The 11,481-nt window shown below is 46.3% G+C and overlaps 2 protein-coding genes across 2 annotated transcripts; both read right to left on the minus strand.

Moving 5' to 3' along the window:
• Positions 1–674: 674 nt before the first annotated feature.
• Positions 675–2,692, minus strand: RGL4 (ral guanine nucleotide dissociation stimulator like 4). Its single transcript, XM_053906496.1, has 4 exons — positions 2,622–2,692; positions 2,010–2,042; positions 1,535–1,656; positions 675–1,330 (listed from the first exon to the last, which is right to left on the minus strand). Exons 1-4 carry the CDS (start codon positions 2,658–2,660, stop codon positions 1,294–1,296), a joined length of 231 nt encoding a protein of 76 aa, XP_053762471.1. The 5' UTR covers positions 2,661–2,692; the 3' UTR covers positions 675–1,293.
• A 418-nt stretch (positions 2,693–3,110) lies between these two features.
• LOC109261645 (ral guanine nucleotide dissociation stimulator-like) lies at positions 3,111–9,850 on the minus strand. The gene is made up of 8 exons (XM_053906494.1): positions 9,592–9,850; positions 7,930–8,117; positions 6,403–6,596; positions 5,878–6,254; positions 4,873–5,088; positions 4,388–4,491; positions 3,816–3,885; positions 3,111–3,197 (listed from the first exon to the last, which is right to left on the minus strand). The coding sequence occupies exons 1-8, from the start codon at positions 9,754–9,756 to the stop codon at positions 3,111–3,113; spliced, it is 1,401 nt and encodes a 466-aa protein (XP_053762469.1). The 5' UTR covers positions 9,757–9,850.
• Positions 9,851–11,481: the final 1,631 nt, after the last annotated feature.

Consider the following 11,481-nt stretch of genomic DNA (forward strand, 5'->3'; position numbering starts at 1 on the left):
ATATGTGGAATTTGAGAAACTTAACAGATGAACATAGGGGAAGGGAAGGAAAAATAAGATAAAAACAGAGAGGTAGGCAAACCATAAGAGACTCTTAAATACAAAGAACAAACTGAGGGTTAAGGGTGACAGTAGGTTTGAAGGTGAGTTAAATCAGTGATGGGCATTAAGGCAGGCACTTTTCAGGATGAGCACTGGGTATCAAATGTAAGAGATGATTCACTGGGTTTTACTCCTGAAACCAAGACTACACTGTATGTTAACTAATGTAAAAAAAAAGCTGCATAAGGAAATGCAGGAATGCTAGACATCCTAGCTCTTAGCATAGATGTTTATGGGACCATGTTCAGCAGCTGTGGCCATAAAAGTACATCACACATCTTTCCCCCAAATACAAAACAAGCAGAGGAGGGGATTCAGAGGTCATTGAAAGGGATCCCTGGAGGATTTAAATCTAGGTAAAGTGTTAACATGGAGCCCCTAGAGGAAGAATGAAAATGGAAAGTCCTGCCTGCCCTTAGTCAACTTGCAAATTACCTTCTCCTGTCCTTATCCTTTCCACATGTAGGGTTTGACCTCTTTACATGTTTTTGGCTAATGCAATTCCAGAGTTTGAACTAGAAAACTTAAAGTTTCAAATATTTGGTAAAAAAAAAACTCCAAAAGAAAAAACAACACCTCAATAAAAGAAGCAGGAAACAAACCTTTTCCTTTAAAGTGTAGAAAGCAGCCACTGTCCTGGGGCAGGTAGTAGTCCTGGTAATTGTTACACTTAAGGACATCTAATTTCAATGGTTGCTGCCATTCCTGTGAAAGTAACTTCAACCTCTAAATCTCAGTAATTCTGAGGGGCTGTCTCTTCTTTTTTACCCAAATTCATTATACTGAAATTAACCTGTTCTCTAAGAGGAATTTGGGAGGAGGGCTGGCTCTTCTCCTTCCTCCCACATACAATAGCTGATGACTCTGTAAGATTTCTTAGTTCAAGAAAGAATATGAGAGTCTGTACATCATTTAAGTTGCTGTAGGAAGTAATAGAACCAAACCAAACTCCTGGGCTATAAAATAAAGAAGGCTTTAATATAATAATATTCAAATCTAGCTTTTACTATTTAAGATAAATATTGCCACTCCAAGTAGGTAAATAGATGGGAGGAAAAAGTGTCAAGGAGATGGGATTCATCACAGCAAGTGTCCAAGCTGCTGAGGAAAGGTTGCACTATCACTGGACATTCACTCAGTCCTGAGCTTGATTGTGGCCAATTCTTCTTGTTCTTGAGTTCCACTGGTCAGTTAGGATTGGGGCTCCAGCTGGCAGGACAGGATGTAGCTAAAGAGAGAATGACACCTGTGAGTCGACCAGGAGCTACAATTCAGGTGTCTCTCCCAGTGTTTTCCCAGTAGCTGGAATCTGGTGTTCCAGTGATCACCAGGAAACAAGGCTTGAGGCTGCCCAGGGAGCCATGGATGCAGGATCCCTAGAGTGGCCACCAGAAAGAGTCCACGCCTTTGCCCAGCTCCTGATGGGCCTCACCTCTCATCCTCACTGAGTCGCTCCACAGTCTGGAACCAGGCTCTAAACTGCTCCTTCGGTTCTAGAGTGTAGTTATCTGCAGCCACCTGGAGGAGCATGATCTCTTTCATTACTTTGTATTCCTAGGCCAAGAGAAGAACAGGATGCACACAGAGCCTGGGTGGGTTGAGCAGTGGGATAGGGGACCAGTCCTAGGTCTTTGCACATGTGGCAGCCTTCCTTCCCTGAAAATTCATCCAGTCTCAACCTGTTCGCAGAGGTGAGTATAAATAGCCCCTCCTCCTGCAGGAAGTTATCCCTGATGCCACTCCCCTGACTTCACTTACCAGATGGATGGGTCTTACACTTTTTCATTATCAAACTATTCCAGTAAATGTGTGATGGAGGGGATGCAGCCAAGAAATATTCTTCCCAGGGGCATCTCTGGTATCCACTCCCCTACACTTCCCTAATAGGAAGTGCCACAAATGCTCACCTTAGTTTTTTTCTTATGGTTGATCTCATCGCCCTAGAAAGCAAATAGCCAAAGTCCATCAGAAAGAGCCCCTTGTTATTGCTTGTTCCTTATACACATCCTTTCTCATGTTGTTCTCTTGCCAGGACACACTAGACTGTCCATACACAGATAACAGGACTGGGATATAAGCCAGGCTCTGGGGTCCAGAGAAAGGAGGACATGGGGTGGACAGTCAAGCACCTTATAGCACAACCCTCTCTGATGACAGAAGGGGAGGCTGAAACCTCTGGGGGGAGGGGGCTGTTAGGCTATGTAAGTGCTTGCCGATGTGGAGGTGCCTGACTTTGCTCTCCCCCCATAAGCAGCCTGAGAGGGAGAGGCTGAGGTCAACTCAGACAAACTTCATGCAGCTTTGCATTCAGACAGTCTTGGGCACCAGGACCAGTGTCATAAGTGCAAACTCCCTTCACTCATCACTGAGATGAGAAACTCTAGCTCACAGGGGTAGCTGTGAAGCTCTCATGAGGGGAGGTTTGCCAAGTACTGAGGTCTCAGGACTCATTACAGGGGTTCTCCACTCCCAAACCTCAGGATTCTGGGCCCTCCTACACAATCTAGAGGTTCACTCACCTTCAGATAGTCCTCCATTGCAGTGTCCAGCATCACCATGTCAGTGAGGAAAGTGCCAAGGAAGGGGACAACACCCTGTGTCATTAGAGTAGGGGTGGGATGAGTCCCTGCTCTCAGGTGCACACAGGGACCCTCCCTTGAAAATGCTTCAGCCTCCTGGTCCACCCCAGGTTCTCACATGGAGCAGCCTAGGATCCCTAGCAGCCGCCTCTCAATTCCCCCTTACCCTCACCCTCCAAGGACATCAGACTTCTAATCACCACCAGGACTTGCTTTTAGAAAATCAAATTGTATGTAGTCCTAGGCCCCTCTCCACCCACAAATCCATTCTGCATCCAGCTGGATAGACCCTCCTCCCAGTCACTTTAAAATAAGAGTTTTGGAAGCTGTGGCAACAAGAGGAGGAGCTGGAGTAGAAAGGTCCACCTGTCTTGATCTGGAGGCCTCCAGCTGTCAGAGAGGAGCCCTTCTCCTCTCACTCTGGAGGCTCTATTCCCCAGGAACACTCACCTTCTGCAGCCTTTTCTGGGCTCTCTGGAGGCTCATCATCAGGGTGGCCCATTTAGATGGCCGCTCCTGCAGGGTCAAGGACAAGTTCATTGAGACCATAATATCCTCAGTCCACTCCCCCCCCCACCATCTTTGACTTGAGACCCTGGACATCTGACCCAAGTCAGCTGGTACCAATGCTACATTATCCTTAAGCATGCTGTGAGTGATTCTAGCACAATCTCAGCTCCAACATTCACTCCATGTGTGACCTTGAACTTGCAGCCTGGCCTTCCTGAGCTTCTTTTCTCATTGAGAAAAGTGAGAACACCACCTACATCACATGGTCTTCTGAGGACTCAGTGTCCTATTACTATCATTATTGTTTCCCTCCACCCATCCCAACCCCACTACTGAGCAGAGGGCTGTCCTCTGGGCTCTCAAGCTGTATACAGGTCCCCATCTGGACTAGCTGTTAATATGGAGAGACAGGGTGTCTATAGCATCTGGTTGAACAGCACCTTCTTGCTCCACCCCCAATGGAATCTTCACCCCAAACTGTAACCATATTCATACCAAAGGCTTCACCTCCCCAAGGAATGCTTCAGGTCATTCCCCTACACAGCAGTCTTTCTTCATCCACTCAGGACCCTGTTCCCTCAGGCCCCACCCTCTCTCTTCCCAAACCTCCTCCTCCCATGATACCTTCAGGAACAGTTCCCTTCTCTGTGGGTTATCTTCAGTGCACAGCTTTTTAAATTTTTGAAAGCTCTTCCTGAATAGAGGAAAAAATGGCAGAAAAAATTATAGGAATAATGTGGCTTGAATGTAAGTTCCTCTTATTTGAGTACTCCAAAAAGTCAAACTGCCAGTATTAGGGTTTTCTCTGGATTCCTCTGAGAACTAAGGTGTTTGTAGGACATGGAGGGAGCTCTCATGTGAGTCATCCAGTGCCACCATTTCCATATTAATTGAGCAACTCTGTTTCAGTCAGTTGTGGTTTCAATTGGGCAGAGAGTTTTGTTGCTGTAAAGTAAGCACTTGATAATATTTAATTTGGGTCAACTCAGTGCGTGATATTTAAGAAAAAATATTTCTGTAGCTGGAGTCAGGGTGGACTATTCTCCAGGGTGGGTTATAGACCTGTACACCAGCCCAGGTTCTATTGCCAGGGTTTGCTGCCTCCCAGGAGGGTCCCAGTTACTGAGGGGGAAAAGATGTGCATATGGGAAATCCCTCATCCACCCTGATCCTTCTATGGAGAGAGGCATACTCACCTGGAAACTTTCTCCCATGTCTTCTTCAGACGGTAAATTGAGGCACTCTGCAGAGCAGAGAGGATGGCATGCAGTGAAGAGTAGTTCCGCATGATTTGACAGGCCTGGGGAAGGAAGAGAATGAGTGGTCATGTGGGTAGCAGGAGTCCTATTTGCTCTAAAGTATCAGTCTCCCTCAGTTTAAATTTTCCCTCCAAGATGACAGATATCCAGGTGCCTGCAGAAGGGCACATATAAGACCCCAAGAGTAACACTGCTGGGGAGAGGGAAGATTTTAGCTCATTCCAAGGAAGGAGCCAGGTAGGAACTGAGCGTTCCACCATTGGGACATGCAAGTAAAGGTCAGCATGTCCCTGGAGGGAAGAGCCTAGGGACTGTGCAGACCCTAGGGCTTAGACTAGGGACTCCAACCCTGAGAATTGATAAGGGAAATATCAGTTTCCAAGGCTCAGAAGAGTGACTCATCTTGGCCTCCCATAAAATACCTTGGCCACCTTTATCCAGTGCTCCACCACCATGGCCCTGTCCTGGGCTATCATTCTTGGGTTTCCAAGGCAGGTGGTGATGACACAGTTGACCACACTGTTAAATTGGGTGACGGTAGCACAGACTGTGGGTGCCAGGTGCTCATTACCAGGCTTATTCCGCTTGGACCAGATGGAGCCCAGGCACTGATGAGGCAGCACCTTCTTGAACAGCTCCTAGAGAATGGGGTGGGGAGGGTAGGGGTGTTCAGCCAGCCATTTCACATTCAGGATTAATGTCCTAGGTAGGAGGTTACCAGGTCAGAGCTTTAGTTCCTGAAGCTGAGAATGTGGCCTGAGCCTGATTGGAATCCCTGGATTTCATTCCATTCTATTTTCACTGAGGGAGTCAAGTACAGGAAGACCCAGGAGTGAATACTGGCAGGGAAGGAAGGAGAGAATTTGTACCCTGGTCATCCTTGCTAACCCCAGCCTCTAGATGACAGTTCAATGTGACTCCTCACAAGGGGGCATTTTCCACTCCACCTGTTTTTCCCTTTGGTCCTACTCTCCTTTCGATGCACATTCCCCCATGACAGTTACAACCATAGGTTTCTCTGTTTCCCCTTGTAGTTATGTACATGTCAGATGCCTAATAAGTGCACAGGGTGTTAAGACTCCAAGGAAGATGGGTGGGTGACCCATGGACTTGACTGCACCCAGTGAGCTGTCTTCCTCCACCTGAAGGACCAGGGCCTACCCATTTTTCTAGCTGTTCTAGCTCATTTAATCTACACAGTAACTCTGCATCAATTCTTATCAGTGCCTATCTCTACAGTTTGCAGCTGGACAGTGAAAGCTTGATTTAAGGACCTTGGCAGGGTAACATGGTTGATAAGTGGTCGAGCTGAAATTTGGACCCGGACTATAGTAGTCCACATCAGGGAAAGGCAGGTCTGGGTTAGCTGACGGCAAAAATGTAGAAAGTGCCCTGCCCTGTCCTGCCCTGAGAGCCCAGCTTCTTACCGCATCTATGTACGTTAGCTGCTCTGCCACCAGCTTGGGAGGGAAGTCCATGAGGCCGGGCTTCTCCTCATTCAGCTGGTTCTTTGGGGTCACATGCCCGTGGCAGGAAGGCTCTGGCGCTGGAGTTGGCTCTGTCTCTATTTTTAGAGCTGGAGTTAAAATTCTAAGTAAAGCTGATGATTGAGCTGATTGTAGCTGTGGACCTGGCACATATGCTGAAGAAGATGTTAACACTTGTTCCAGTTCTGGAACAGCTGATGGAGGTGATGCTGGCTCTGACGCTTGAGGTGATGGTTGAAACATAACTGGCGCTGTCTCTAGTTCCATAGTAGACCCCTTTTCTGGCTCTGCAACTGGAAGGAGCCCTGGGGCTGGCACTGGATCAGGATAAAGAGAAAGGTTCATCCACATAACTGACTTTCCAGGTGCCTTCCCAAAAACAGGACAGGTACCATTGCTTTCAAAACAATATTCAGCCCATGAACCCCACCCCAGTTAGTCTTCCCAGATTTTAATCCCCTTTACCATCTGACTCTGCCTCAGTGGGCTCCAGAGTTTCCTGATGCACCAGGATAAGGGCGGTGTGGTTCTTCAGGTCCCAGTCATGCAGCTTCATATCCACATAGGCTGTCTTTACTTTGAAACTGGTAAAATTCAGAGACTGCCAGGTATCCTGAAATTTCTGGTCAGGCCATGTACTCAAGATGGGAGAGAGGGTGCTGGGTAGAGTCATGTGTGGAGAAGCATCAGAGGCCTGGCCTTTTATTCCACACTGTACTCCCACAGCATCATTATTTCTCTATGGATCCCAGAGGATGGCCCAGCCCACTTCCAACCCCGCCTTTGCAGTGGAAGGCCTAGTCATCCAGAAAACCTGTGTGAGTCTGGTTTTTTCACTGATACTCTTCTCACCACGGCCTTGGGCATAGTCAATGCCATCCTCAGTAAAGACCAGTAATAGGGCTTACGTTTGAGGCCGATTTATGAGCAGTCTTCTCACTACACCTTCTGTTCTTGGCCCTAGTTGCTGTGGTAAGCAGAGGTAGATATGGAGAGAAGCAGGCAGAGCCAGATAGAACAGTCAAAGGGATGGGTCTCTTAGGCACCAACTGAACCCAGACTGTGCTCTGCTTCCCAGAAGTTTTGGGGCCCCACCCACAGCTCTCTTTGACTCATTTGCTTCTTCACAGGAAGCCCCCAAACATAAGCCCTCCTATGGAAATCAAGAGATCTGTGAGTTCCATGGTTCTGAAAGTCCTCCTCCAGCCACAACCCCTATAGTCTCTTATGCTGCTCTGTGGATGCAGGAGGCCCTCCTACTGAACCTGAAGACCCACTCATGTTTACTTGGTCTTGTAGTCTGTCATAATGGTCAAATAAGGGACAATCCTTTCATACCCAGAGGACGCCATGAAAATGTCACATATAATGAACCAAGGACATGAGTGTAGAGTGATTGCCTACTCTCTGACTAGAATTGACACCAAGGCATTGTGTCTACTTTATTCACTGAATTATCTTAGTGACTAGAAAAGTGCCTGCATTACTAGGTGATTAACATATATTGTTGATTGAATTAACCCAACCAGTACTTTTCAGATAACTGTGTGGGCCATGGGTGCCTCTGCCTGTCCCCCAGCAAGCCCTAGTCTGGCCATATAAAGGAAAAATACCAAGCCCAGCTAGATAGAATCTCAGAAGTCCTTTGCAAACAGGACAACTTCTGCTTTCCATGTCCTTTTCTAAATTCAGAAGTGCCACAGGCCTGCGAGGGTTGAGGTTGAGAGCTTCTTCACTGGAGAGAGAGAGAACTATTAAACCTAAAGATACTCAGCATGTCCAGCAGCCCTTTCTACAGAGTCAGGCACCAGATAAGCCCATGCCATGTTTTCTCCCATAGTTTACTACAGTTGACACTGTGAGGTTCATCCTCTTACCACCGCACTTCCAGAAGAGGAAAGTGAAGCTCATAGAGGTGCAGTGACATTCCCAAGATACACAAGTAGTAAATGGGAGGCTCCCCCCTGTGCTGTGTATGAGGCAAGCACTCACCTTTTGAACTGCTGTCCCAGGACTAATTGGGCCATGGGGAACACCTGGTATATGCAGAAAATGGTTGTGATGGTTGAGATGTTTCTATCCTGGAAAGGTGATTGTAGCAGGGACTGTAAAAAATTTTCCATTGTGCCTTCCTTGAGCTTCAGCATTGTACAGGCCTCATCCAGGGACAGGGTTGATTCCTTTTAACACCGGGTAGACAAGGAGGGGCATGTAGTCAGCTTCAATGCCATGAACTACCAGGAAGATCAGGGTCTGGTTCTCAGACCAAAGACCCCCATCCCTTTGGGAACTTGTGAAAGAGAAGGGACTCGGGTGCCCACACAGAATAAGGTTCTAGGCTTAAAATTGCAATTGGTTTTATGGGGGAAATGATAAACCATTGGTAACTTCCAAGCATTCTCTTAGCTGAGCAACAATAGCACTTCTTTTAATAGCCTATATTAAGAGCATTATGCCAGTGAATCATCAGTAAACATCCCTACTGTAGATATGAGAAAACAGAGGGTTAGAATTTCGAATGCTGCTCAAGATCATATAGGTTAGTCCTGAGAATTGTCAAAAGCATGGGCTGCATTTCCTCTAAGCTAATGAGGCTTGGTCTGTTCCTGATAGGGAGAAAGTTTCTGGGGGAAACCACCTTCTTCAGCAGGCCCCAGGGAGCCAGTCAATTGTAGTCTGGGTTCCAGGCTTACCCTGATCATCTCTGGGTCCCGAGAAAGGACATGAATCTGGACCTGTTCTCACCCTATACCAGCACTTGATGTTGTTGCTGGACTGATGCACCTGCTGCTTGTCAAGGGAGATGGAATTTAATCCTTAGAGCAGCTCATCAAAGATTTCCTGGGTGAAACTCTTAAAAGACAGAGGCAGGTATCTCAGCCAGGAGGCATCAAAGTCCTTCCACCCAATTAGTGCTTCCATGTTATGGCAGATCTAGCAACCTAAAACATTCTTTTAGGACACTTAAGATTTTCCCTGCATCACTGTTGACATGAAAACAGAATTGAATCCTGTCAAGTTCCAACAGACTTGAAAGGCTGAAACAGTGGCACACAACCTCCTTTATGGAATATTATGAAGACATATAAGAACACAGCTCATGACTTGGTGGGCCTACAATAATTTAATGTGTTCTGAGAGACAAGACATTACAGAAACATATAGAATGGCTTCATCCCACCCTTAATTTTGTGTTAAATCACCCTGTTTTGTGTGATGATATGTAAGGGCTTGGAGAAGTTCTGCAAGGACAGTGGAGCTGAGTGCTACCCAGGATATCTGGGGCAAGTAGGTAAAATAATAAAACAGCAGTAAAATGCAAAGATACTCATGGCCTCATGAAAAGTAAAAAATAAATAAATAAATAAAAATGATTAATTAAAAACATTAAATATGTTCTCTATCAAAATATAAAAAATAAAATACATACACAATACATGCATTCTCTACCATTCCAATATATGTAAAGAGTATCCTCCTACCTTACCACATAGCTGGTGGCAGAGGTTTGGATATTCAGATTATTTTGTGGTTGGGCCTGTGGGACGCTCATGTGGAAATACAATGTGAGGGCCTCAGGTTTGGCCCCATATTTATGTGCAGGCCTGTGCATATTTATGTGCAGGGTGTGAAAAACCCTCTTCCCATTCTTACCTCAGAGCAGCGCTGATTCTTGGTATCCTTCTGCACCTGACACTTATCTAGGGCGCTGCAGTAGTTGAAGCCATGGACCAGCTCCTCAAAGATATCTTGGGTGAAGCTCTGCAAGTACAGTGCCCCGTAGTCGGGCCAAGAGACCTTAGGGTCCTCCCTGGACATTGCCACAAGGGGACATCCCCATTAGAAATTGTGTTCTCTACAGTACAGGCTAAGAGGGGAAGCTGTAAAGACATCCAGCAAGGAGGAAACCAGAAGAAACTCTAGGGCTCGTAATTAACATATAGGTAGTTGAACTTGGTCCCCAGCAATTATCTTCTCCTGCCTGCCAAGACCTGGGGTATGAACATGAGAGATGTGCTAGGCTTTCAACACCTGACATCTTGCTTCTGCTCATGAAGGGCATAGCCCTCGTCCTCTGTCCCCTCCCCTGATCTCTCTCTCTCTCTCTCTCACACACACACACACAGACACACACAATGAGGGGCAAGAGGTGTAGGCCTGCTCTGGGCAGGATCAGAGTTGTGGCATGCTCTCCAGTGGGCTGCCCTGAGCTACCTTGTGTTACCTGTGAGCGCCTCCTGCCAAATGACCAACAGCTTCGGAGATGAGGGCTGAGCTGATGTCTACAGTGACATAAAGGTTTCTCACTCTGGGCTTTCTTAAGCCCACATATCCTGAAAATGGGGATACAGCAACAGAACATTTTGTTCTCTAGAGTGACTCTGGGCAAGTGAGCTGGAAAGCAGGCCATCTCTAGAATGTGGGCACCTGGTTACCAGAGTTCTAAGTTCTGTTGAAGCCTATCACCAAGGAAGTGAAGTCACTTTTTCAAGATTCCAGTACCTGGGGCCCTTCTTTAAATGAGACCTATCTAGAACCCCTTATTGATAGTTGACTGCTTATCTTTCTCCTCCAATGTCATCTCCTTAACTGTAAACAATGAGTCAAAAATGCCATAGCCACAACTCCCTGGAAATGCAAGTAGGGTTCTAATTTTGAGGATACAGAACTGAATTCAGCTTTTTTTCTTTGTTTTACCAGTTATATGTCCTAACTCAATGTGTCTCTCAAGTATTCCATAGTTTCCTAATGTGCATGTTGGGATCAGGCTAGAATATACTTCCTAGGAGCCTCATCGGGTGTAAATGGATAATATTTATAATATGTGTGGGCTGGGGCACCTGGGTGGCTCAGTCGGTTAAGCGTCCGACTTCGGCTCAGGTCACAATCTCGCGGTCTGTGGGTTCGAGCCCCGCGTCGGGCTCTGGGCTGATGGCTCAGAGCCTGGAGCCTGCTTCCGATTCTGTGTCTCCCTCTCTCTCTGACCCTCCCCCGTTCATGCTCTGTCTCTCTCTGTCTCAAAAATAAATAAACTTAAAAAAAAATTTAATATGTGTGGGCTGTTATCCAGTGTATCTGAGGCCCAAAATCAAGTATGGAAGAATTTAAAAAAGGGGCGGGATGTGGCATGGAGTACTATTCAAAAGAGACATCAGTGTAGTAATGGAACAGTCACTCTTCCTCTTGGCCTTATTTTAATACGGGTCCCATGATGGGGTAGAATGGTAGTAAAACCAGTTGTTTCCTGTTGTATTTAGAATGAGACTCAGTTGTCTCATTTCAATCTATGAGGGGGCAGCCTTCACAATGGCTCCCCATGCTGACTTGTGGTATATTGTTTTGTAACTCCTAAGTGGCTAGCGACTGGTTTCTGACCAATAGGATACAGCCAATGTGATGGAAAGTCATGTCTAAGTTTCAATTTCAAATAGTCTTTCACTTCCTAGTTACTTCCTCTCATGTACCATTTCTCTCCTCTTTCCCTTTACCTTTTTCTTTATCCCTTTTTTCTTTATCTTTCTTTAACCAAAAATCAAGTAGTGT

The sequence above is a fragment of the Panthera pardus genome, unplaced genomic scaffold, assembly GCF_024362965.1.
Source record: "Panthera pardus isolate Hobbes unplaced genomic scaffold, ASM2436296v1 HiC_scaffold_187, whole genome shotgun sequence".
NCBI lineage: Eukaryota > Metazoa > Chordata > Mammalia > Carnivora > Felidae > Panthera > Panthera pardus.

Coding starts and splice junctions, on each gene's coding strand:
- RGL4 (XM_053906496.1), bottom strand. CDS start 2,660: ATGGTGATGCTGGACACTGCAATGGAGGACTATCTGAAG. Junction 2,043..2,621: donor CAATGGAGGACTATCTGAAG/GTGAGTGAACCT, acceptor TTTGCTTTCTAG/GGCGATGAGATCAACCATAA. Junction 1,331..1,534: donor CGACTCAGTGAGGATGAGAG/GTGAGGCCCATC, acceptor TTCTCTCTTTAG/CTACATCCTGTCCTGCCAGC.
- LOC109261645 (XM_053906494.1), bottom strand. CDS start 9,756: ATGTCCAGGGAGGACCCTAAGGTCTCTTGGCCCGACTACGGGGCACTG. Junction 6,597..7,929: donor CTGGGACAGCAGTTCAAAAG/GTGAGTGCTTGC, acceptor GACTCTACCCAG/CACCCTCTCTCCCATCTTGA. Junction 3,886..4,387: donor ACATGGGAGAAAGTTTCCAG/GTGAGTATGCCT, acceptor TCCTCTATTCAG/GAAGAGCTTTCAAAAATTTA.